The 27,889-nt window shown below is 37.2% G+C and overlaps 1 protein-coding gene across 4 annotated transcripts in view; it reads left to right on the top strand.

Annotated features, from left to right (window-relative positions):
* Positions 1 to 27,889, top strand: part of LOC105041831 (uncharacterized) — a 55,690-nt gene extending 27,801 nt beyond the window's left edge. For 2 of the 4 annotated variants that reach the window (XM_010918878.3, XM_073253935.1), the window contains 8 exons: positions 2,245 to 2,307; positions 8,114 to 8,188; positions 8,320 to 8,370; positions 10,154 to 10,231; positions 23,452 to 23,586; positions 24,709 to 24,816; positions 26,764 to 26,829; positions 27,538 to 27,889. In XM_010918878.3, coding sequence (XP_010917180.1) covers positions 2,245 to 2,307; positions 8,114 to 8,188; positions 8,320 to 8,370; positions 10,154 to 10,231; positions 23,452 to 23,586; positions 24,709 to 24,816; positions 26,764 to 26,829; positions 27,538 to 27,606 — 645 coding nt within the window. In that variant the 3' untranslated portion in view covers positions 27,607 to 27,889. The remainder of the gene's footprint in view (positions 1 to 2,244; positions 2,308 to 8,113; positions 8,189 to 8,319; positions 8,371 to 10,153; positions 10,232 to 23,451; positions 23,587 to 24,708; positions 24,817 to 26,763; positions 26,830 to 27,537) is intronic. The other 2 variants (XM_073253937.1, XM_073253936.1) reach the window with 2 other exon arrangements.

Here is a 27,889-nt window from a genome sequence, read left to right as displayed (position 1 = left end):
ACTTAATAGTTCACTCACGTTGGCATGTTTAAATTGAAGTCATATTGTGTTTGGACATGTGATCTTAAACTTTTGAATTTGGTACGACAAACCTTTTGCTTTGAACAAAATGATAAACCTAGGTTTTCCCCAAAATAAATGCTATTAAAACTTGGGGAAGAACTATAAATGGGATGCGAATGGCAAGACTTATGTTAGCAATTTTAAGTTTAAGCTCTATAAACTGTTAGATTTTTGATGTCTATGAGCTCTATCCAACACCACCTCCTTTCTTTCTCGTTTTCTCTATTATGAATCTAATGGGAAATGGTGGGAGGACATGGAGGAGCAAGAATTGAGCTATGGTATGAGGTAAGCTGTGGGTGTAGGGTGGAAGGAGGATGTTGCTCCATGGCCGGCAGAGAAGGAAGTAGAATGTTCAGAGGGAGGGAGTAATGGGTATTGGCAAGGTTTGCAGAACTGGTATAGGTAATGGGTATTGGCAAGGTCTACAGAAGCAGTATCGGGATCTGTACCCGTTGGCGGTCGGTTTGGCTTGATATAGGCTGAATCGAGCGGTTCAATCCAATTCAACAGATCGAGTTAAACTTTTTTTTTTAGTTTTTTATCTTAGTATAAGTCGGTTTGCTTTGGTTCGGTATGATAGGCCTTGGTATAGATGGTTCGGGGGTGGTTCGAAAAATAGGGCCGAACTGATCCGACCCCGCACTGGTTCGGCTCGGTACAGGGTGAACCGAGTGGTTCGGTCTGGTTCAACAAACCATGGGTCTTGGACAAAGTAGGGGTCAGTAACATGGCCTTTGGAGGAGAAAGGAATTGTAAGTGGATAGAGGAAGGGGAGTACCTGGAGAAAAGAAAGAAGATGAGGAGGCTTGTGGGAGTTTTTAAAAGAGAAATATTTCTCTTGAGATTTTAGAAGGCATTGTCTAAATGTCATGTGATTTTTAGAATAGCTCATGAACGCTCCACTTTTTAGAACTATAAAAACTACCCATTTATTCTTTACTTTTGAAGGGGCAAAAGTTGTCTCCTATTATTCCCTAGGAACAAGGTTTGTTGTGTTGATCAGTATTATACCATACTGGGCATATTGTGCCGGTACATTGTCTGGTACCATATTGACATTTGGTATGCCTCGTCGTCTTGTACCATACTGCATATCAATACTATAATATGATGGTACAAATACAGGGTTCAATATTGAGATGGCAAACCTTGCCTAAAAACTAACAAGGCTTCCACAGATACATATATATGTACATATACATACATACATACATATATGTGTTTGTTTGTCTCTGTACACACACACACACACACATGTATATTATTTTTTATTTATCTATGTATGTGTGCGTATGTCTATACATCAATATGTATCTGTAAGAGAGAGAGAGAGAGGGAGAGAGAGAGAGAGAGAGAGAATGTGTGTCTATGCATGTATGATGGTATCACATCCATACTGTATTAACTTCTAGCTTCAATGAGTAAGATTATCCAATTTGTCTTAGCATTTCATGTGAACTTTGTCAGTTGTGGTTATTGGATCAAACACATTTTTCTGATAACAGATGTCATATAGAACATATATCAGAAAACCCTTCATGGAAGTTATCCATTTTAAGTTTTTTTCAACATTATATTGTTGAAACATGTGTATGCACATTCACCCATCTATCCACTATCACCTATGCTTATGGCTAATGAGATGCTGAAATTCAGACCAACCAATACCTATGCACCCACACACTGGATGTGTAGGGCAAAGTGCATGGTGGGATATGTGATCAATGGCACAAATTGCTTTTCATGGTGTAAACATTTTAAAAATATGTTGACTAAAATTAAATTAGTTTTTGAAACTTTGAATTCTTCCAGCCATATGTCAGAGTAAACCAATTGTATAGTTATTAACAAATATTCATGGTTAATTATTCAATATATTAGGTTGGATGTCCTCAACCATTTGGTTTTTGGTTTTCTAGCACTTTGGTCAATGGAGACAATAGATCCTGTGAAGAATGCTATTTTAGATAACCAACCATGCAATTTGGCACTTGGGCACTAAAGCGTTTATACATAAAATTATTCTGTCCAACATGACTGTGTGCATGTGTTCTCTTCTCCATGATGTAGAAAAGTTAAGTATAGTTGTTTTTGCATTGTCCTTGTGATTTTTATCTTCATCTTAACATGTAGATATTAGAGCTCTTATATTTGACAAGACAGTTTTGCACTTGACAGATAATCGCAATGTTTGCCGGGGCACTTTTGGAGAAACAAATTGTTATTGTCTGCTCTAATTTGGTATGCCATTATCAACCCCTTCCTCACCTCCCCTCACCACACACATGCAGAAAAAGAAAAAAGGATTGACATGTACTCCTTTCAGAATCATGTGCTTATTCCATTATATTCTTCATGTTACCAACTTTTCCATAGTTTCATTTATTTGAACTTTATGATTGATGGTTTCATACTTTCATAATTACAATTTACAATATAGATCTAATATCTAAAGTTGTGAACTCATTAAAAAAATATAATCTACAAAAATCAGTTTGTCACTTTAGTGATTGCAGTATGTTTGCTAACTTTTTGAAATTTTTTATCCTTTTGGTCTCATTGAACGTATCCATGAGGAATGCCCCTGCTCCAGCCATTTTTCTTGGGGTTGATTCCCATATGAATGAGTGGGTTTTTTGTTACTTCTTTTTTTAGGACTTGTCATAGTAATGATGATAGGCTTCAATTAATCAGATGTATTTGCCTATCTCAAAATAAGGAAAAGAGCTTCCATTTTTTTGCCAGTTATAGGTATGGAGATGCATATTATCAGGTTGTAAAATGTAGGTACTTTCTGAACTCAGTTTTTGTAGCCATCAGCTTGCATTTGGCAGCAGCAGAGTTTGTGAACTTCTTTTGCCAGTGTAAGCGATCATGCAAACTGTTTCTTGTATTATACTCTTCCGGATTCAACGGATACATTTTGTTAGAGTTTTAGTCCTGAAGTTAAAGAATGACTTGGTTTATCTGCTCGAAGCAGTGGGACCATGTGTGATCCTACATTTCTCTTGGTGCTTTAAGCATCAAGGTTCTTTTATAGATAAACTAAAGAATGAGGCATAAGGGAGATGCCAAATATGATCTGGGTTCATGAGGCCGAAATTATCATAATAATAGCTTGAGATTTTATTGACAAGTTAAACTTTGCAACTTATCTAGAAGGAATTATGTGGAACGTGAATGTTCAGAGCACAATCGATGTGAAAAGGATCTCTTCATGGATTGGCAAAGGATAAGCAACATAAAGATTTGATGGGGGATCTCTGGCCTCTAGAGAGAGATTTGGCTGATGAATTAAGACCTCCCTGTGACATATGTTTATCTTTCAATTTTATGTATGATTGAACATTTCCGTAAGTAACCATCCAGTGTTCAAATTATTTGAAAAAAGTTATTAGCAAGGGTGTTTGCTCTATTTTATAGGAAAATTTACTTGGTCCAAAAAATTTTGTCAAATATTACCTACCTTCTCAATTGCCACAAACTAGTTGCAATGAGACTGATGTTTCATGGTTCGCTAATCTGTATCCATGGTTACTGCTTTGTGAGATGGTTGTTGGTCATCAATCCTATAGAAGCTTGTAGTTTTAAGGACTGGAGATGTTAAGATCATAGGTTTTGCTATCCTAGGTAAATGCTTTTGGATTTTGCCTCTTTGTTGGCCAGTCAAATGAATCAAAGCTTAGTAAAGGGAAATGATTATGATGAATTTGGTTTGACAAAGGTCCTTGGGGGCATTAGTTCTATACTACTGGCCTTTGGATGTATTGAATGCTTTTCAGCCCTACCATAGGAATTTGAAATAGAGGATTGGTATGCTAAGCTGGTCTGCTGAAAATGTTGACTGGGTTTTATGTTCACCTATATCTTCAAGACTCTAGGGCATGGAGAAGGGGAGAAATTGGAACAATTTCTCTTTGCTTGTTCCATGCTTTTGATTTTGATGGGCATGGATGCTTGCCTCAGTTATCTTATAAAGAGGCAAGGCACAATTCTTATTCATTAGGCGATGATGCAGAAAAGTTGACATACTGGTCTTTTCATCCTGCATACTGCTCCATGAACTTTGAAACATGGGATTCTGTGTTCATTGCTTGAACAGAGGTCCCTTTCTATCAATTACTGGTTTTATGTTGTGTGAAGGGTTTGGAACCATCTTTTAGTGGTCATCCCCAGTAAGTGGTGGCACCAGAAGTTTGTGGACAAAGAATAACAATCATATATTCCAGAAGGTTTCCTATTCAAGGGTCAGTTCATAAATCATACCAGCATATGAGAATGCCATGATTTTACTCTTCTGCAACCGGACATGATGTGATACTGGAGTTTCTTTTTCAAGGCAATAGTGGATGACTATGATATTCTATTTCCAGGCAACATCTCTCTCTCTCTCTCTCTCTCTCTCTCAAGATGAGTTGGAAATCTTTGATAGAGTTAGTATTTTTTTTTTTTTCCCTTTCCATCTTGTACAGATATTAACTGATTTTCCACCTTTCTTATGATTGATTGTGCTAAGAGAGAGAGCCTAAAAATATAGTTCATCTCTGGTGCATTTGTTGTCGGGATGTAATTTTTTGGTGAAATTATGATATGATCAAGGAAATATGGAGAGGGAAGTTGCTTAATGATGCCTTTTCTTGAGAATAAATTTGCAAAATCTGTGTAGGATGCATCTGCACCATCGACTGGTAGGTCATATAAATTGATAAATCTTTGGAAAGGGTGCAAGAGAATAAGGGAAATACTCATGGGAACTGTCTGTAGAGGTATGGACTCCCATTGCACCAAATGGTAAAGGAAATGCATGCAAACTTGGGTACAGCTGGGAACTTAGGTATTTTAAATGATAGGCAATTAGTGTGCTGAAGAAGTCTTTACAGAACTATCATTGATAAGTTATGTATAATGCTAGTTTGATATTTTCTAAGATGGTTATATAATCTAGGCCCAAATAGGGTAATAACAGAAAAAGGTTTGTAAAAGTAGTATGTGATATAAACTCGTGACAATAATTAATCATATAGTTAATGGAAAGCTTTCAAAACCAAGATTGGGTAAAGGAATCTTTGGAACCATTGATTGGAGAGCATAATAAAGGAAGGATTATGTAGATACCTTGTGTTGGTGGCAAATGTGTTTACATGCATATTTACTTACGAAAACAAGGCAATTGTATGCAAAATCACACCATTTATTTTTGGAGTTGAACATGAACTATACACACTTATGCTTGAGGAGACATCAAAAATATATGCTTTGCTGTTGAAATAACCAATGGTTCAATTGGGACTTTCAAAGACTTACATTCCTTGATTTATTTGCCTCTACAATTCTCATGAGCCTAAATAGGGGTGGCAAAAAATGACCTAACCTAATAAACCAACCTGACTTTACTTTTGCTGGATTTGGGTTAGTTTGGGTCTAGGTTTGAAGTCCTAACCTGGTCAAAATCTAGTTGGCCAGAGGTTGGGTTCTTGACTTGATTCGGGTAACAACAGTTGGCTCTGTTAAGGTGGATCTTGTCAGATTACCCAGTCCAAATCAATTTAATAGTTAAGTTCACAGGGGGTTGGACTCTTTGGTATGATTTAAATAATTATCCTTGAAAATGACAAGCGTTGGATGGAATTTCAAAGCATATTTAACAATCCTAAGATACTCTCCTAACCCACATTTCTAAATCCCGCCTCATATCTCCTCTCTGTCTTATACCATTGTGAAACCCACCAGGTCACACATTGCACTTGTTTCTCTTTCTACCACCATGAGTCTGGCTGAGTAGGGTGGGTCAAGTCGAGGTGAGATTGGTGGGTTTGGTCATGTGAATGGAGTATGTCACAGGTTAGCTAGGTTGGAGCGGGTCAAGCAAAATGACCCATGGGTGGGTTTGGGTCAGATTTCCAACCTGGTCTTGGATTGGCTCAGGCATGTGTCAGGGTTTTATATGTAATACTTCTATCTTGACCCAACCCAAACTCAAAATGATTTGACTCATTGCCAACCCCTAGGCTTAAAGTGAACTTTAACCTTTTATCTTCTGTTTTTGCAGAATGAATGCTTGAGATTAAAAGCTTTGGTCTCTATATTGAGGGGTTTAGATAAGAGGATGAGGTTGTGGTAATTTAAAAGGACATCACCCTTTATTTTCAAGTTGATGATCCCGATGTGGCTCTGACATAAAAGAACAAAAGAGGGAGAAAGGGTGGGTAATTGTCCTCTAATTGTGCAGAGAAAAAAATGACATGTAGCTTGAAAGGAGTTAGGGTTTCTCTATTTTCTTTGAGTCTCAGGCCTATATTTTTCAATATCCCTAAATCAAATTTTCCCCCCTTCTCCACTCTTCTTTCTCTTATGTCTCCAATTACCCACTTTTACAACTATTATTTGCTATTCTTAAGAGATTTTCAGATTAGCCTGGATCCTTAATTATTTTAGCATGTTATGAATTTTGCAGTCTTAACACTAGGAGGCTGCATAACCCGAACTGTGTTTTAGGCTTTTAGCCATAATGGTTAATCACCAAGACTTCAAGTAATTTAGATAGGCATTTGTGGCAGATAATGCTCATCAAGACTGCTTTGCTAATTGCTATGTTGAGTTCATGAATGAAATGTTTGAGGATGGAATCACAAATTTTAGATCAAGGTTTCAAATATTGCCAGAATGGGATGGTATGAATGGTACCACATCCTTCCGGTAGGTTTCCAGCACTGATACACATTGTGTTGGTATGGGACGCAAGCTCACACCATGTGTTGGTACCCAATACTGTACCGTTCTGGTAGGAAACTGGTACACGGTCTGCTATCGATATCTCAAACCTTGTTTAAGATGTAGTTGCGATGATTATGCAGAGTTTCCAACTGAAATAAGCCTAAAGCCCAGTCTTGTCTTAACAAATTATGATAAGCCAATGCCATGGGTCTACCAAAGACCATAGATTGGTCATATAGATTTTAGGACTCACCATATACTCGTCTTCAAATGGCAGAGACAGACATTTCATGAAGACGAAAATTGTTATGCTTGGTATTCAACAAGCTGTAACTTGTCCATAAGTTTCTTTCTTTCTTTTTTTTTTTTTTTTTTTTAAATGCATATGAAAAAGTCTCGCCTTAGTTTCCATATCATTGATGAACTATTAACAAAATGGGGTTTTTGCATGAATTTGTCTATTTAAGCATGTATGCATACATGCTTTTCTAAATATACAGATATACACGTGCAATAATCTAGGCAGTGGTTGCGTAGGTAATCTAATCTTGTTTAAGGCACTTGACCAAGGCAACAGCTGTTAACAATGATAATTTCATTACTTGGTCATTATTACTCCTGTAAATACATAGACACTATTATGGGAAGGCCACATGCCATCGTGGTTGGTTGTATAACTTAGTCCTTCAATATTATTTCATATGGAAATACAACTATCCTTCTGAGTGTTAAAAAATCATCTTGGCATTTTTTTTCACCTAATTAAATTTCCTTGCTAATTGTTTTGATTCTCCATCTGTTTGCTAAATTCTGGTGTAATCATGTTGCTTAGTAAAGTATCTTGCTGCTTTGCTTTGAACTGCATGCAGATACATAGTGAATGAGCACAAGAACATAGGCGTAGAATAGTTTTGCTGATCTGCTCTTGCATTCACATGGTACTTAAAGGGTGTTTTGTCTTCATTACTAGAATTTTTATTTCTTTTTCTCATTGTATAAATGACACGAAGTCAATGAAATTTGGTCACTTGCTTTATTTTTTACAAGAGCTGTCTGCCTGCATTCTAGCTGTACATCCCTTATTCTTCATGTGGCTCCGGTAAATGCTTTCTGTCTGATTTTGTTTCCTTGCGTATTACTGAGATCTGCTGCTATGTGTCTGATCTTTTTACTATTTATTTATTTATTTATTTTTGATTAATGGAGTATGAGAAACCATACAAAATGACTTCTAATCCAAGAATTTATGCTATCAGGAAGTAAAGATGCATCCTACATGCCATTGCAAATTAGACATGAACTACTAGGTCCTGATATTATGTATGATGTGCAGGGAATCTTATCTGCTGCAGTTTTATCAGTTATCCCACTAATACGTCCCTATCAGTGGCAGAGCCTACTAATGCCAGTAAGCAACCTTTTTTTCTCTCTGTTTCTAGCACTGACATTTTGTCTATAATGGAATTTTCTTTAGAACTGCTCTATATATTCATCGTATATAGTGTCACCAATGAGTAACTTTAACATGTATTAATCCAGATTTTGCCAAATGACATGTTGGACTTTTTGGATGCGCCCGTTCCATACATTGTGAGTTTCCTTACATACTTCAACTCTTTCATATTTCCTTTTGACTGTGGATTATCTCAGAATTATTCTTGGATCTTGGCTAAGTTAAAAAATTGATGGTATTAGGAATTGGTTGATGTCATGTTTCATGCAGTCTATCACTAAACAAGCTCATTGCTAAGTCATGACCATACCCTTCCTAGAAATCATAACACTCCTTGTGGTTTTTTAAGCCTATGTTTGCATTCCTTTAATTTTCTTTCCCCTTAACCCAGTTGAAACTATATTTGCATTTAATTAAAAATTTTCCATTTCATTGTTGACAACAGCAGAGAGAACTCTGAAATTATGTGACTTCAATACTCATTATTAACTTTTTTTTTTGCAGTGAATGTAAACTTTTAAAATTATTAGGTATGTAGGCAATTTAGTGCTGGCCCATGCTGGTCTTTGCCAGCAGGCACACACCATGGCAAGCCAGTACTGACCCAGCATTGGGGCAACCTATCTACTGAATCCCTTTTCGTATTTTCAGATAAAAAATTAATTTTTATGTCATTTTACTTCTTTTTTTTTTTCCTGGGCTATTTACATGCTTGGCATGGCATATGCTATGTCAGCCATTGGACATCATGCTCCACACTTAAAATGTTGTTTAGGCTTATAATTTTTTGTGAGCATGCCACTGTTTATACCTAGAAATGGGGATGCCACAGTACTTAAGCAGCCTCCAAGTGCCTGAGCTCCTTCATGTGTTTAAGCATGCTACAAATGTTTGCTGAGCCAGTTTAAAAATCAAATTGATTAGAAAAACAATTCCATATAAAAATAATTCAATTTCTTAGCTTTGATTTTATTTTTTTTCAATCTTGCTTGCTTAAGGAAGAGGATTGTTGGACTGTCAGACATGGTAGCTAAGCTGCTGATGGACAATCCTTGATAATAGGTGAGCTCCTGAAGCTGGGTTAGGCAATTAGTTGGGTCATGCTAGGATTTAGATTCATGAATGAGCAAAAGTACATAACTATGCACAGTATTTCACAAAAAAGAATAATTATATTAGTTTGTCGAAGTTGCTTATTATTTGATGGTTCATAAGGTTAAGTTAATTCAATATACATTTTGAGCCATTAGGTCTTGAGTGGGTATTTAAAAAAAAAAAGCACTATAGCATTTGTTTAAATTCATCATGTTTAGGCACTTAGAACAATCATCGAAGCACATACTACTTGAGGGCTTCTTGATGAGTCATTGACATAGGCAACCACTTGATCTGTCAAGTATCCATTTTGACATCTTTGCCAAAAAGTTGGAAACTAGATCCAGTACCTTAGTTTTTGAATCATTTGTAGAGAGAACTTTAAAATTTATTTTGTGCATCACAGAAGCACAGTTTTGTTATACACCAATCTGCTTCTCATCAGACAGAATCCTGCTAAATCTGTGCTTTATCTATATTAGAACTTTGTAGTTTCTTCATCATAATTGTGCATGGGCACACGTCCATAAACTCACTGGGAAAGCACACTCCAGGTTACATTTACTATGAAGACATTTATATAAGCAGATGTCTATTAGCTGTAACTTATAGCCCGCTAGAATGAGAAAAAGCAGATTTTCAATAGATCATAGTTTGCAAATGAGTCATTTTGAAACTCCTGAATGAGTGCATGCATCATTACTGGAAAAAAGATTCATTTGTATCTTCTTAATCACCATTCTTCAACTTCACTTCATCTTATTGTGCTCTCTCTCTCTCTCTCTATACATATCTATCTGAGAAACTTGTTTGCTGTGCGTGTAGGTTGGCATAAAGAATAAGACCGCCGACATACAACCAAAGTTAGCAAATGTCATTCTCATTGATGCTAACAAGAACCAGGTGAGCAGGGCCTTTTATATGCAGACTGGTAATTTAGTTGTGCCATGCATGTGCCTTCTGAGAATTGTGGGATGGGGAGGGTTACTGGAGAAGAAAAGACATGTGGCCTCTATTGTTAAATAAGGCATGTGGAGGCTTCATAGTTAAGGGGTCTGGCCTTGCATGCTGAACATTAAGAGTTCTCTTCATATATAAAAATTATATGTTCAGGAACTTAGCATCAGGATTACTCGTTTCAAGTTTCTTGTTTTGACCTTCTTCCTTTGGTCTTGGTACAAGTGTGATGAATAAGTTGCTACAACTAAGATGCTAAAATTTGTATATTTAGGTGTGATAGAGGCTCCTAGAATATTGTTATTAATTTAGTGACAAACGCCAGTAAGTATTGATACTAAATCATCTTATATCTCAACTTTTGGGAACTTCATATATCAAACATCACTTGTTTTAAATTTCTTGTTTCAATTTTCTTCTTATCACATTGATGGGAGCATGCCAAATAAGACTGATTGAAGATGTGCATATATTTAGGTTTCGGAGAGATTCATGGTTCAGGACATTGTTGTTCCGTTAATAAAATCAAACAGAATCATAACAAACTTAATGTTTTGCATAAGATTTGCTATTTGTTAACTAGTTGAAGTATAACTGCTTGCGGGTTTGTAGCATCCAGAGACCAACCTGTGTGTTTCAAAGTACCAAGGAATACCAGTGCCAGTTCTCCTCACTTCATAAGGATTAGGCCCAACTTGTTAATATAATACACACACACACACACACACACACACACACACACACACACACACATATATATATATATATATATATATATATTAAAGGATCGGATAGCGCATCGGATTAGTAATATTTTTTAATCGAATCCGGCATGCGAGACTTAGATTCAAATCAGAAAAACAGCATATTAAATAATAAAAAACAATATGTATAAGAGATAAGAGGTGATCTCATCATCGTGCGCGGGTAGATGATCTCCGCGATTGATGATCCAATGACCTTCGAGGTTCGCTGTGGAGCCACGCACGTGCCTGGCCTCTATAGGTATCCACTTGGACTTGATCTAGGATGCCTTCTCCTCGATCAATCCGCCTACTCCTAGGCGAAATTGCAAGCTCCTTGATCAGATTCAAATCTGATCGCCGACAGGACTCTGATCAGCCCCTGATCGCAGCCTTTTGGACTCTTCGCGTAGAACTGATGGCGTTCGACACCTGAAACCCATTAGATGGCTCATCCAACACCCTTGAATGTGGAAGAGGGATGGATATCAGAGATAGAAGAGGGAGGAGGAATGGAAAGGAGGAAGAGGTGTGGGAAATGATCTATTGGTTATAATTTCTTTGGTCGATCAGAAAGAATCTCTTTTTATAGGAATCTGATCAGATCAGACGCCTTAAAACAGAAGGACTCTCCTAGGTCCATCCCAATCTGATTTTTCTTTTGTTTTGTCGCACAAAACCAACGAAAAATTTAGATTGGCGTGGAGTTAGGATAAGATTGTTGTCGCCTCATTCTAATCCACCTTCGATTCGAATTCAAACGATTTTAACTTCAAAGTTGAATTCAAATCTGAATTTGAATTCAAAAGAGATCAAATCTCTTATCCTTATCCACTAGTGGATGAGACTTATCCCTCTCTTTCTCTCTTATCTGGTTTGGGTGACACACACATGGATCGAATCCATGTGGGTGCGCCCCATCACTTGGCCGAACAGCATTGAGTGGTGCCAACATTTGGTGCCCCCACAAACCTAACCTAATTCGATCAAATTCGAACTTGGGTAAACCAGCATTTGGAACCCAATTGGAGCTTGTACCAAATTGATTAAATCCTATCTAATAGGATCCAAAATTGAGAAAATGGGTTTAACCATGTGCTGGCATGGTTTTCTTAAACCTAAAACTAGGACTCAATAGCTCCTAACCCAATTAGACTACACTTAGTCTAATTGCACAATCCAAGATCAAAATCCTTGTTTGTGTGATCCTATAGGTCCAATTCTGTCTGATAGTGAGATATATTGTGATTTCTATCATCAACATCATCAAAACTCTTTTCGATGGATTGAAACTCTTTTCAATTCAGCCAATTAGAATTATTGATCATCGAAATAATTCTAATTAGTCCCACAATCCATTAGTGACACCTAGCAGTATGTAGTGGCAATCCAGCAGAACTGAAGAATGAATCTTTTGGTGCAGTTACCGTGTGATTCGGTTCTTCTATCGTGAGTCTCGACAAAATCAAGGTCAAAATAAACTCGTCAAACCTCATATCTGTTATATGATAGAATCAATCGATTCGAGTTCGATGTGAAACCTAATAGAAATTTTTTTCTATCTTTCACACTGTCATGGCCATAGGCTTTTGGACTCAATCTCATGATCTACATAGGACTGCTCCTCTACTGAGATCAATAGGTCCCATCTTGATACAATTCAATTCTTACAATGAACATACTGCAACCAACATACACCTCAAGGCTCCATATAGTTAGAAGACCGAGTTATGGTGTAGTCAAACTACAGCACCCTCAAGGTGAACTAGCGATGCACCTCAAGTCAAAGAACTAAACACAACCGTAGCTATGAACATGTCACTGACGAGAAGGTAGATTTTCTTGTGATTGTTCGTAAATGGTCACGCTTAGTATCTTTATTCTTAACAAGCACCTATATTTTCGCTCGTGTCTTCACATCATAGATTCAAGATTCATCTATTCAAAGGAAACGATCGTATACTAATCTTTCGGATCGATCACCGTCTCTATGATGATTCTATGATTGAGAGCAATTTATGAGTTAACTAAGATTAGCACGTCTCAAATTTTCAACTCTTTAAAAATGTGTTATTTTACCCATTAACATAATAGATGATTCATAGACACTATTAAACATAATGTGAATGAAAATAACCCAATTTCATTAATATCAAAGTCAAATTATAAATTATGTCCTAAAAGTGTTTTACAAGTGTCAGTCAATCTGGCTTATAGGGTATACATCTAACAAACTCCCACTTGATCTAAAGCTAATTGGCTACAAATCTAAATCTCATCTTCTCAAGATGGGCTTTAGTTTTTTGCTGGCTCAATGGCTTCGTCAGTGGGTCAGCTACGTCCGCGATATCGATTCTCTTCACCTTGATGTATCCTTGAGATAATCGCGGATGAGATAGAATCGTCGCTCGATGTGTTTGGATTTTTGATGAGACCTCAGCTCCTTAGCTAGGGCTATGGCACCATTATTGTCTCAATAGAGAAGGACGGCATCTGATGGCATCACTCCAAGTTCTGCAACAAACTTCTTGTACCAGAACGCCTCTTTCGCAGCCTCCGATGCGACAATGTATTCTGCTTCCATGGAGTCTGCTATCACAGTCTGCTTAGAACTCTTCCAGCTGACAGCGCTACCATTGTACAAGAAATACTTTTCGATGTCAACTTTCGATCATCGATATCAGATATGAAGTCTGAATTAGTATACCCCTACACTTTCAGTTCTCTATTCCCAAAGATCAGGAATATATCCTTAGTCCTTCTCAAGTACTTAAGGATACACTTCACAAAAGTCCAGTGTTCTTCCTCTGGATTCAACTGATATCTGTTTGTGACACTCACAGCATGAGCGATATAAGGTTGTGTACAAAGCATGGCGTACATGAGGCTCCTTATAGTTGAAGCACAAGGGATTTTGCTCATGCATTCAATTTCCTCCAATGTGTTGTGGCACATCTTTTTGGATAGATGAATGTCATGTCTCAAAGGTACAAGATCCCTCTTGGAGTTCTCCATGCTGAACCTTTTCAGCACCTCCTCAATGTACATCTTCTGTGATAGTCCTAGCATCCTCCTAGATCTATCTTTATAGATTTTTATCCCCAAAATGAAGGATCTCTCTTAGGTCTTTCATAGAAAACTCTTTAGATAACCATACTTTGATCGAGGCCAACATGAAAATATTATTCCCAATCAGGATAATGTCATCCATGTATAATACGAGAAAAGTGAAAGTGCTCCCACTAATCTTTTTGAATACATGGCTCATTCTTGATGAAATCAAATGATTTGATTACATCATTGAACCGAGCATTCCAGCTCCGAGATGCTTGTTTTAGTCCATAAATGGATCTTTGCAGTTTGCAAACCTTGTAATCACCATTATAGGAAGTGAAACCCAACGACTGTTCCATATAGATATCTTCCTCAAGATACCCATTCAGAAAAACTATTTTCACATTCATTTGTCATATTTTCTAATTGAAATACGCTACAACAGCAAGCAATGTGTGGATAGACTTAAGCATGGCTACAGACGAGAAGGTTTTCTGATAGTCAACATCTTCGCGCTGACTATACCCTTTCGCCATGAGCCTAGCCTTAAAGCTCTCTATCTTTCCATCTGCATCTATCTTTCTCTTGAAGATCCATTTACACCCAATAGATACAATACCTTCAGGTGGATCTATCAAGGTCCAGACTTGGTTTGAGTATATTGAGTCAATTTCTGACTTCATTGCCTCTAATCATTTTTCAGAGTCGATATCTGATATCGTCTCGTTATAGGTCTTGGGGTCATCTCCATGTATTTTATTTTCTGTGAGGAACATTTTTTCTACATTCTCTGAGATAATACCTAAGTACCTCTCAGGAGGATGGAACATCCTACTAGACTTACGAGGTGGAGGAAGTATGTGAATCGGCTCAGACTGAACTGGTTCCTCAGGTTCCAGGGCTCGCTGCTCTTTGGAGATATTCTCCTCGAGTCTAATTTATCTTCCCATGTCTCCATCTTGAATAAACTATTTTTCAAGAAAAACTGCATGTCGACTCACAATCATATTATAGTCTTCCGGAAGATAGAAATAATATCCTAACGATTCTTTAGGATATCCAATAAAATGAGCCCTAAAGGATTTAGATTCTAACTTGTCCGTTTGTTGTCGTTTAACGTGGGCCGGACAACTTCAAATCTTGAGATAACTCAGATTCAATTTCTTACTATGCCATATCTCATATGGTATGATAGGAACGATTTTAGATAGAATCTTATTCAGTACATATATGGCAGTCAAAATACAATGTCCCCAAAGAAAATCATGAAGGTTTGTGAAACTCATCATGGTACAGACTATATCTAATAAGGTCCAATTTCTCCGTTCTGAAATTTCATTGAGTTGAGGTGTTCCAGACGGAGTCCACTGTGAGATAATTTCATGTTCCTTGAGATATTCAAGAAATTTCCTACTAAGGTATTCACCTTCTTGATCTGATCGAAGAGCCTTAAGGGGCTTTCTGGTTTGTTTTTCCATTTCATGTCTAAATTCTTTGAACTTTTTGAAGGCTTTAGACTTGTGACGTATAAGGTACACATACCCAAATCGTGAAAAATTATTGGTAAAGATAATGAAGTAGACAAAATCTCCTCTGGCCGGCACATCGAATGGGTCGCAAACATCAGAATGCACTAGAGAAGTAACTCTGTGGTTCCTTTCCCATGTCTCATAAAGGGTAGCTTGGTCATTTTGCCTTAAAGGCATGATTCACAGACTGGATATGACTCGAAAGTCAATGGACTCAATAGTCCGATTTTCTCCAATCTGTTAATCTTATCTTTTGCAATGCGACTAGTCTTAGGTGCCACAAGTACTTTTCGTTCACATTATCTCTAGGGCGTTTGAAATCTATAGCATTCACATTTTGCTCGACATAATGAACAGAAACATCAATATGTAACTGAAAAAGACCATTGATAAGAAAATCATTTTCAATTTTATTATTTCTCAAATAAATAGTATAATGATCCTTAAAGAAACTAATTACATAGTCTTCCTGCGTTAAACAAAAGACAGAAATCAGATTTCTGCTCACGGCAGGTACAAAGTAACAGTTTCTCAAAATCAAAATATTTTCTGAGAGTAATCGTAGAGGATAGGTTCCGACGGCCACAGTAGCAACTTTTGCTCCATTCCTAACATGTAGGATCTAAGATCGTCAGAATCGGTATCGGTGGCCGGATCGGCCAGCTGGCGGTACGGTACGGCACGCCTCCGTTCCGTTTCGAACCAAGGCAAACCGATGAAGAAAAACACGGACGAATCGGGGAAGAAAAAGAAAGGGAGGGAGGAAGAAAAAAAGGGAGGAGAATCCATCGGAGGACAGTCGTGGCCGTCGGGCGACGGAAAGGGCTCCCGCGGCTCCGCGCGGGTAACAAAAAAGTTTTTTCAAAGTGAAGTTGGTATGGGGTTTGCCGACTTCACTTTGAAAAGGCTTTTTTAAAAAAAAGCCCTGAGAAACAGGGGCGGATCGGCCCTGTCCTCCGCGCGGAGCCGCGGGAGCCCTTTCCGCAGCCCGACGGCCATGGCTGTCCTCCGACGGTCCCTCCGGCGGATTCTCTTCCCTTTTTTTCTTCCTCCCTTCCTCTCTCTCTATTTCTCTCTTTTTCTTCTCCGGCACCGGCATGTGCCATTTTGCATGTCGGAACCGTCTCGATTCTCCGTCGGGACGGTTCGGCATGCCCCATATCGGGTGGTCCGACCCCGTACGACATTCCATAGTAAGATCATTTCTCTATTCCTCAGCCTCCTGCTATCCTCAAGATCCTGCAAAGAAGTGCACAAATGAGCACTAGATCCAGAGTCCAGCACCTAATTGGATGTTGAAGAAACTGTCAGGTTTGTTTCTATGACGAGCATACCTTCAAAAGGTCTATCCTTCTTGTTCTTCAGGGTCGTCAAGTAAACTGGACAGTTTCGCTTCCAATGGCCGTCTTTATCACAGTGAAAACATTTTTCCTTCTTGACAGTCTTTTTCTTTGGAACCTCCTTGTTCTCTACTTTCTGCTTCTTCACGGACTTTTTCTTTTTCCCAGTAGACTTTCTCTCGGAAGAAGTCCGCTCCACAACACGTACAGAATTTTTTGAACTCTTCAAGGTACCCACTGTTGTAACTAGCATATTGACCAACTCGTAAATAGTGCATTGGATTTTATTCATATGGAAGTTTACAATAAACTGCCCATATGAATCAGTCAAGGACTGCAGGATCAGATCAACCTGCAAGTCCTTATTCATGGACAACCCGAGCTTCTCAAGCTCCTCGAGGTCCTTGATCATTGTCAGACAATGATCGTGGACCGACTGTCCATCACGCATCTTCGCCTTAAAGAGTCACTTGGACACTTTGAAACGGGCTATGCGGCTCTGCTCACCATACAATTCTGATAGGTGAGTCAGCATCTTTCTGATAGTAGTCATGTCCTCGTGTTGGCGTTGCAATTTGTTAAACATTGACGCCAACATGTAGCACCTAATTTTATTGTCATCGTCCAACCACTTTTTATGAGATGCTTTCTGATCAGCGGTCGGACGGGCTAGGAGAGGGGGAAGGTCTTGGTCAAGGACATAGGTCAATTTTTCGGAACTCAAAACAATTTTCAAATTTCGGAGCCAATCCTTAATTTGATCTGATCAATCTATTGGTTTCTAGTATTTTGGTTCGGAGATTTGAAGCAGATATTGTTCCTACAAAGAGTCAAAATTTTTAGTTAGATTTTGTAATTGATTTAACCAATTTGTTTTAGAAATTTTATTTTTAAAACAAAATAGGGCTCCCACTATTTTTTCGGTTCTCCTTCCTTGGAAGAGAAGCGAAGACCTCCACGATTAAGAGTCTTAAGTGGGTGCTGCAGTCTTACCAATTGACTCACTACCTCGCCTAACAGTTATTGGTGTTGGGTCAATTGATAAGTGGACAATTCTTGTCCAGTATTTCTCCAAACATGTTATAGTCAATTTCGGTCTCTAATTCATGAGCCTCACCATATCTGAAATATTGGCCCACTATTTAGTTAAGTCAGACCCATCGTTTGCACGAAATGGATCCATCATTGGGACTTTTACCGTATCCGGAATATTGAGCCCAACTCCTCCAATCCGCAGCATCTTATGCCTAATAGTCATGGTTACGTCTTTTCGATGCAACTGAACCACTGTATCCAGTCGAGAACAATCAACTTCGGGAAGGGTCCGCACAACTACAACGGTGGAAGATCACAAGACTTAATATTGTATTAGAGAAATTTGGTTTAGGTCTCTTAATTAGTCATAACGATTATGACTAATCTAGTGGTATGGGCTAGTTTGAGTTCAACAAGTTGACCTAATACAGAAACTAATCGTCCAAAATGGTCAGATAAGTTAAGATGTGTGGGGGTCCTCTCGTTGCTTTCCTTAAACACCAACGTAGTTGGTCAAGTCAAACAACGGAACCAATTAAAGAACCACTATCTATGTACTTATCTTAGACATCAAATTGGTTGATTAGAATTGATCAAGTTAACCTATTGATCCGGACTCGAACCATTGAACCAAATTAGATCTTAAATTGATCGATAACATATGACTGTTAATCGATCTGAACAAATTTACAACTATTAGGTTGCTTTGAAGCACTCTTGATCCAAATCTATTCAACTCTTGAGTCGGTTTGATCAACCACTCTTACTAGACCTAATTGAGCTACCCATACCCTTGACCCATGATTTATGAAATTGATTTAGATTTTGAATTCATAAGTTTAGATCTGTTTAATTTTATCTCTTAATTTTCAATTAAGTTTATGGGTTTTAATTAGATGTCCAAACAATTTAGACTAAAATTATATCATATACAAATTCTGTACACAGGACTGGATCGACTCATCCTGGAATTGAGTCGACTTAATGAACTTAGTCGGCTCAGTTCAAGGAGTGAGTCGACTAATCTGTGACAAATAGAAACCTTATTGACCTCGGCCTGAAAATTTAGTCGGCTCGGTTAGAAATTGAGCCGACCCACCAGCGCACTGGGTCGCTCAACAAGGACTGAGTCGACCTAGCAGGCGTGCCAGCAGCAGATTTCAGGGTTTCAGCATTTTTTTTGCAATCCATGCATAACAAAAGTTCTAATTTAGTAATTAAAATAATTTTAAAAATTAAATAACTTAATCATGCATCAAAATTTAGGGTTTTACAAGAAAATAAGTTTTTTCTTTTCACAATTCTTCTTCATGGATGTATTCACATGGCATCTCTACATGCCATAAGAGCACCTAATCGAATAGAAAGAGAGGATCTTTAAACTCTACTTGCTCTTATGACCGGACGGCTTGGTGGTACATCCATTTTGAGTATTAGGCTACTCAGACAATAAAATAGATCTACGCATATATCATATATATTAAAAGATCTAGTTTACAACATGCTGAATTTAAATCTAAAGCAATTTTGGATCTAATTAAACATGTATTATTCAGATCTAATCTAAATATTTTCAGATCTGATCATTCTTTAGATCACATTTGAATCAGATTTGATCTAATTTAGATCTAAGATCCAAATAACCTGGTTCTGATACTAGTTGAAGGATCGGATAGCGCATCGAATCGGTTCGGATAAGACACAGCGGAATTCAAAAATTTTTTAATCCGATCCGGCATGCGAGACTTAGATCCAAATCAGAAAAACAACATATTAGATAATAAAGATCAACATGCATAAGAGATAAGAGGTGATCTTATCATCGTGCACGGGTAGATGATCTCCGCGATTGATGATCCGATGATCTTCGAGGTTCGCTGTAGAGCCGCGCACATGCCCGGCCTTTACAGGTATCCACTCGGGCTTGATCTAGGATGCCTTCTCCTCGACAAATCCATCTACTCCTTGGCGAAATTGCAAGCTCCTTGTTCAGATTCAAATATGATCGTCGACAGGACTTCGATCAGCCCTTGATCGCAGTCTTTTTGACTCTTCGCGTAGAACTGATGGCATTCGATACCTTGAACCCACCAGATGACTCGTCTAACACCCTTGAACATGGAAGAGGGATCGATATCAGAGATAGAAGAGGGAGGAGGCGTGGAAAGGAGGAAGAGAGGTGTGGGAAATGATCTATTGGTTGTAACCCCTTTGGTCGATCAAAAAAAACTCCTTTTATAGGAATCTGATCAGATCAGGCACCTTAAAACAGAAGGACTCTCTTAGATCCGCCCCAATCTGATTTCTCCCTTATTTTGTCACACAAAACCAACAAGAAATTCAGATTGCCGTAGAGATAGGATAAGCTTGTTGTCATCTCATTTCAATCTATCTCCGATTCGAATTCCAAGGGTTTTAAATTTGAAGTTGAATTCAAATCTAAATTTGAATTCAAAGGAGATCAAATCTCTTATTCTTATCTACTAGTGGATGAGACTTATCCCTCTCTTTCTCCCTTATCTGATTTGGGTGACACACATATGGATCCAATCCATGTGGATGCACCCCATCACTTGGCCGAACAGTATTGGGTGGCGCCAACATTTGGTGTCCCCACAAACCTAACCTAATACGATCAAATTCAAACTTGGGTGAACCAATATTTGGAACCCAATTGGAGCTAGTACCAAATTGATTAAATCCTATCTAATAGGATCCAAAATTAAGGAGCAAATGGGTTTAACCATGTGCTAGCATGGTTTTCTTAAACCCAAAGCTAGGACTCAATAGCTCCTAACCCAATTAGACTACACTTAGTCTAATTGTGCAATTCAAGACCAAAACCCTTGTTTGTGTAACCCTATAGGTCCAATTCTGTCTGGTAGTGAGATATGTTGTGATTTCTATCATCAACATCATCAAAATTTTTTTCGATGGATTGAAACTTTTTCTAATTCAGTCAATTAAAATTATTGATCATCAAAGTAATTCTAATTAGTCCCATAATTCATTAGTGATATCTAGCAATATGTAGTGGCAACCCCGCAAAACTGAAGGATGAACCTCTAGGTGTAGTTACCGTGTGATTCGGTTCTTCTATCGTGAGTTCCAACAGAATCGAGGTCAAGATAAACTCATCAAACCTCATATCTATCATATGATAGAATCAATCGATTCGAGTCCGATATGAAACCTAATAGAAATTTTTTTTCATCTTTCACACTGTCATGGCCATAAGCTTTTGGACTCAATCTCATGATCTACATAGGACTGCTTTTCTACTGAGATCAATAGATCCCATCTTAATGCAATGCAATTCCTACAATGAACATACTGCAATCGACATACATCTCAAGGCTCCATGTGGTTAGAAAATCGAGTTATGGTGTAGTCAAACTACAACACCCTCAAGGTGAACTGCCAATGCATCTCAGGTCAAAGAACTAAACATACAACCATAGTTATGAACATATCACTGACGAGAAGATAGATATGCTTGTGACTGTTCGTAAATGGTCACGCTCAGTATCTTTGTTCCTAACAAGCACCTATATTTTCGTTCCGGTGTCTCAACATCATAGATTCGGGACTCATTTATTTGAAGAAAGCGATCATACATTAATCTTTTGGATCGATCACCATCCCCGTGATGATCTTATAATTGAGAGCAATTTATGAGTTAACTAAGATTAGCACATGTCTCAAATTCTCAAATTTTTGAGAATGTATGTTATCTTACCCATTAATCCAATGGACGATTCACAGATACTATTAAATACAATGTGAATAGAAATAACCCAATTTTATTAATATCAAAGTCAAATTAAAAATTATGCCCTAAATGTGTTTTACTAGTGTCAGCCAATCTGGCTTCTAGGGCATATATATATATATATATATAATGTAAAGTTTTCATCACATCTGGAGTAATTTAGGCAAATAATTTTGATTTTATTGCATATCTGCGTTGATATTTGAGCTCTATATCCATGTCTTAAAGAAACAAGGTGGCTGCCTAATGATTAGATGCTAGGCGGGGAGGCACTCAAAAGTTAAAGCTAAGGCAGTCTAAAACTAAATTGAATAACTAATACATTAGAGGAGTAAGAATGTTTATAATCCAAAAATGATATCTAACATATCGAATAAGATGTTGTCAGTCAACTTGGCAGCATGAATTACTAATTACCATAGCCAGTTGCCATCCTTGCTCGGATGATGCAAAACACTAAGGCGGATGACTAGGCAACCAAAGTGACCGTTATTTAGAACATCAAATGGTTCTGAAATCCCATATTGATTGGGTTTAGTATCTGCAACTCCTACTTAAGTGTAGGTTGGGTTACAAATGTTTTTGAGTTATTGAGATTATATTTGATATATTTTTGGTGTCTTTATATAGGGATTCAATAGGAATCCAAATTTTGCAATTTCTTGTGAGTTTAAATATTGGACTCTTTGAAACCTGCATAATTGATGCAGTAAATGTGGGTTTGATATTGGAATATGATATGGGCTTATGCTTCAAAGTTCAAATAGTTGATGATCCACTCTGAAACATGTTAATAAAGTTATAATGTCATTAATGGTCTTTATTCAATTAAGTCCTTTGAAACTGTTTTTTTGGATAGTTAAATCAATAGCTAGTTTCATTGTTATGGTGACATAGTTCAGTGCTTGATTGAAATACTAATTCAGGTTCAACAATGCTGAACCAGGAATATGGGACGACCTCTTGTATGTCTCTGGACTTTGATAAGGATAACATTGTAGACCGATGCAAGTCATTTATATTACTCTTTTTTCCCCCTTTTGTTGGGGAGGTGGGGTTGCTTAACTTCATGCACGATGCTTAATGTATAGGTAGGAATTTTATGGTCCTAAGGTTTGCTCCTATTTTTTCTCATAAGACAGACATTTAAATTTGGATTGAAGGAGAATTTTGTGGGAAGATCTAGAGATACTCGATTACCGTATGTGTAAAATGTGACAGTTTAAGAGACCAAAACAATCAGCGAAGTTCTGTTGCCTGAAGCTGTTTAGGAATGTCCTCTTGAACTAGTATGGGAGCTGTTCAAATATGTAGCAAGGGTCTATAAAGGGAAGATGTTAAGATACCACAGTCCAAAACCGTTAGTAAGGTGGTTTAAAAGGTCACGAAAAATTAACCCTACCTTACTGGGATGTATTATGAGAAAGCCAAACTCATATAGTTGGGATGCAGATTGTTCATTCTTGCCATGGCTTTGTAATCTCCAGACCAGTTCTTCTGACCTTCCATATGTGCTGGAGTTCTCTCTCTCTCTAATGTCCATTTTTCTGTTATTTCTTTCTGGAAATATCTTGATGCATATTATTTTCTCCTCATTCTTGTAATTACTCATACCAACTTCAATTACTGAAAGTTTGGACTCTTGCTACTATAAATATAAGAATTCTGATCAGTCATTTCATGGCACAAGTAGGTGAGATCACCTTCAATGCCACAACTGCCCCGACAAAAAGAGTTGCTTGCATCTCTAAGTCCATATCATGCAAAGCTTGTGGGTGAAAGCTTTCTAGCAAGAAAAAGACCAGTTTATGAGTGCACAGATACCCAGGTAAGTTCTCGAGGACTTGAACTAGTTATAATCTTTCTATCATTCTTAAATTCATTACTTCTTATATCCATTCATATATCTTTTATTATTCAAGTAATTGAACTTAATAAGCATAAAATCATCAACAATAGAAAACTTGTCATGGTGCAAGACAGTGCCGTGTTATCCATTTTTGAGGTGCGTGCCTCATATGGTGTAATGCGATAAATTCCAGAGCTTCTCCTGCCATTTCCATTAGAAATGTGTTGACAAGTTAGTTACCATGTGAAAAAAGGCGCACCTAAATGCTTCTAATGCAATTAGTAGTGCTCATAATGGATTGGAGCCCCATTGGAGGAGGTGAAAGATTGGCGAATTAGTTTTGTGAAGTTTTAAAATTATTTATTTAGGTTAAAATGCCTTTCATGACTGTTGTATTGTGTGAGGATTTATACTATCATGCCCATTTTCATAACTTACATCCTACTCGGCAACTGGCATGCATTTGCTCTCATCCTTGTGGTATGGCCTAAAAGTCATTGTTATGATAAAATAAAGGGCAATGTTCATTCGAACATTTTCATGAGCAATCATACGTTGTGCCAGATATCAATGTTGTGTCTTGGATTTTGTGGGAAAAGAAAACAATGACTTAATTACGTCATATATCAATGCTATTTGCTGTCATTATTGTGTGTTAATTTTTTTGGGGGAAAAAGCATTAACTTGATCCCCTGTTCCCCCTAACTTTTGTTGGCTGGGTTAAAAGAGGCTTGTAGGCAGTGTGTTACACAATGGGGGGTAGCTCTCCCTCAAATAATCATAACCCCCCCAAACTCTGGTGAAGACAGGACTGGACCCTAAGTCTCTTGTACAGCTGCCAGAGTCCTTACCAACTTGGTGAGCTGGTAAGAAGAAGAAGAAGAAGAAAAGAACACTTGCACATCATTGTTCAGCATGTTTGACATTCTTTATAATCTATAGCCTATATCAACAGTAGTATATCACAGTGCCATCTTCTTTGAGGACTAATATTCATCAAGCTTAATTTTCTCAATCAAGCAAAAAGAAAGATTTTGAGTGTTTAAAACTTTGTCATTTCTTTGATCCTCTGTACTGTTTCTCATTTTCCTGCATTTACAGGTCGAAGCTGCTAAAGGTTTCTTAGCAGTTCTTAGATCGTACCTAGATTCTCTGTGCTCCAATTTAAGATCGCATACAATCACAAATGTGCAATCAAATAATGACAAGGTTTCTTTCTGGACTTGATTAAATTATTTTATCATGATATATGTATGTATGCATGTATAAGTATACATACATATGTATATGGATGCATGTATCTATATGTATATGTATCGCGATCAATGCCTGACTTCCTGTAGTTTATTTTCATGTTATTATGTTCTATAGCATGTTTAATTGTATGACTGCATGAATGATCTTTTGATTATATGGTGATTTTGCTGGAACACAAACATAAGTTGTAGATGACATCAAACTAAAATTTACTATCATACTGATATTATTTTTATGTAAGGACTAAGATGTGATTTAAATTTGAGGCTATTGAGGTTATGGGGACATTTTAAGAGATCTAAGAACTTGCACCTATACAGGATAATAGGAGGGAACTGACTAGACATGGTAGATAGGCATTAGGACACCAGGAGACCACTGCCTAGACTACGGGTGGCAAATGGGTTGGGTTGTACCAGATACACGTTTGTGTTAGGTCAAAAATCTGTCAATCTGAAACCAACCTTTTTATTAAGCAGGTCAAACATCCCAACCTGAACCGGATCATTTTATTAATAGGTAACCTGGGTCTTAGACTGTCACAAAAGCATACAAAATACTATATTATCTATACACACATATTAGATATAATATACTAGATATTAATATAATTGCATCTTTGCACATACTGTCTATATACACACACAAGTATATACACAAGGAGATAAAGAAATACATATTTCCATGCTGACACGTCAACCTGTGTCAGAACAAAAGATAATGGAAATATTAGCCATTTTTAATTAAACTAATTATATAAGGATTTATTGGCTTCTGTTCTGACTTGGTGTCAGGTGCTGAATCTAGCCTGGCTTGACATATGCTGATTGGCATGGACCAACACTAGCCAGCATTGCAAACCATGCATGTACATAAATTACGTATAGATGTGTGGATGCTTGTGTGTATGCCTGAAATATGCTTTCTTATAATATTTATGCCAACTGGATGTCATGCAAGGAGGAGGTATTGGAGCCTGAAGAAAATCAGATTGTATTATGGAATCAGAACAAACTTGAGTTGATGTATAAAACAATTGATCAAGAAGGGTCTGTCATTTGACACTCTAAATCTGAGCTCCCACCTCTAACAAGTTGGATAGCCTGGGAAGCTTAAGAATGTCTATCAGTTCAGCTAATAAGACAACAATGGCGTATATTATTACTTCTATCATGCATTCATGAATTTATTCTGGAGTTCATAGATTGCATTATAATTGTAGTTTTTAACATTTTTAATGTATATGTGTAAAATTTATTTATCGTTTATGTGTCTGGCATGTGTGCATTAGTGCGCACATGAGTTATATAAATGGAGTAGTCGAACTGAAAATTGATCAATTCTGTATGAAGTTGCCCAAGTGATATCTGGCCATATAGGTGCTTGGATGACCACCTGGGCAATAGGCTAGATCTGTCTCCTTTACAACTAAGTTTCTCATTAGCTTTTCCGTTCATGTTGACAGAATACATATTTTCTGAAGTTCTTTTGAATGTCTATATACCGATCTATATGAATAACATTCAAATTACTTTGAAGTCTAAAGTAGACCACTACGTGGTTCTTCAACAGTAGGATGAGGGAACATGTCATGAGCATATTTGTTTCTCTTCAATCCGTAGGAAGTTCCCAGAAAAGTGGGAGATATTTTTCATGCATCTCCATGTTAATTCAAGCTTTGATATGGGTTTTCCATGTGTCTGAATAATGATTAAACATATACTATCTTTATTCAAGCAATTTACAGTCAAAACTCAAAAGCACAGTTATTAATCCTTTTTTTATGTATGTATTCTTTCGGTTTATAATTGACTTTCATCAGTTTCTAATGCTGGTACTGATAAGTCTTACTCGGTTGGTTTGGCCCTGAACTACTTTTGTTTGTTTGCTATTGTTTAGGTTTCATTACTTTTGAAAGAGAGTTTTATTGATTCATTTCCAAATCGTGACAGGTCCTTTATGAAGGTATGCATATTGGACACTCAACCTTTTTCTTTTCTTAATTTGTGGATTTCTTCCTGAAAATTAGACAATTGTAACTTATTCCAAGTCTAATTCATTATCTATTCAGGTCAGGGTATAATCCATCTATTGAGCCATCAATTTTACTTTACAGCAGTAGAACTATCTGCTTTGTACATTCAAAAGATAAAATTTGAACTACTTTAAATTTGCATGAAGACTTCACTCAGAAAATTTCAGAAACCAGCTCTAACCATTGGTATATTCACTTATGTTTCCAAAATCTACTTAATATTTGCCTGTAGAATCTAGTGTTGTAACTTGTAAATGGTATTTAACAACATCTCTCTCTCTCTCTCTCACGCACACTCGCAAAATAAAAAAAGAAAAAGAAAGACCAGATCCCAAGTATTATTCACTAATTCTGTTGTTTGTTAATAATCAGATCTCTCTTTTAATTTTGGATGTTATAACCTAACAATTGTGTGTCAGAGGTTGGAAGGTCAAAACATGTTAGCCCACTTTAAATCATGGACTAATATGTAATAGTTATTTTGCTCGTGTATGTGTTAAAATGGATTCATAGAAAAATATTTTGTTTAGTTGAAATATGAAAGAAAAGATATAGTTTTCTGCTGCACTGTTTTAAAGTAGTGTGGTATAGCTATTTGCCGTACTTACTTTGCTATCTTTTTGTGCATGTGGGAGCAGCTTTTTGTGGATACCCAGCTTTTTTCTGTACATACAGACCTTGTTCTCTCGTTCTACCAAAAGGACTAGAGCTGCTGTGGGAGATCCTGGTAGCAAAGGTTCCAGAAAATAGAGTTATCAAATCAATCCATGTAATTTGTTTCTTTATATTTCGCCACCCATTAAATTCATATCCCAGCCAGCTTAATATCAAATTTAGGTCTCTTTATCTTTGTCAACTCTGTTGTAGAGTAACAGATTGATCAAATGATATAGTTTAAATTCTATTTTAACAGTTGAAGCTACCCCTGAAAGAAAATTTGTGATTTTAGATGGTTCAAAGTTAAAGCTACACACCGGATGCGTCTCTTCA

Source organism: Elaeis guineensis, chromosome 3, assembly GCF_000442705.2.
Source record: "Elaeis guineensis isolate ETL-2024a chromosome 3, EG11, whole genome shotgun sequence".
NCBI classification, from domain to species: domain Eukaryota; kingdom Viridiplantae; phylum Streptophyta; class Magnoliopsida; order Arecales; family Arecaceae; genus Elaeis; species Elaeis guineensis.
Note: the sequence above shows the minus strand (reverse complement) of the source record. Positions and strands in the feature narration are given on the sequence as shown.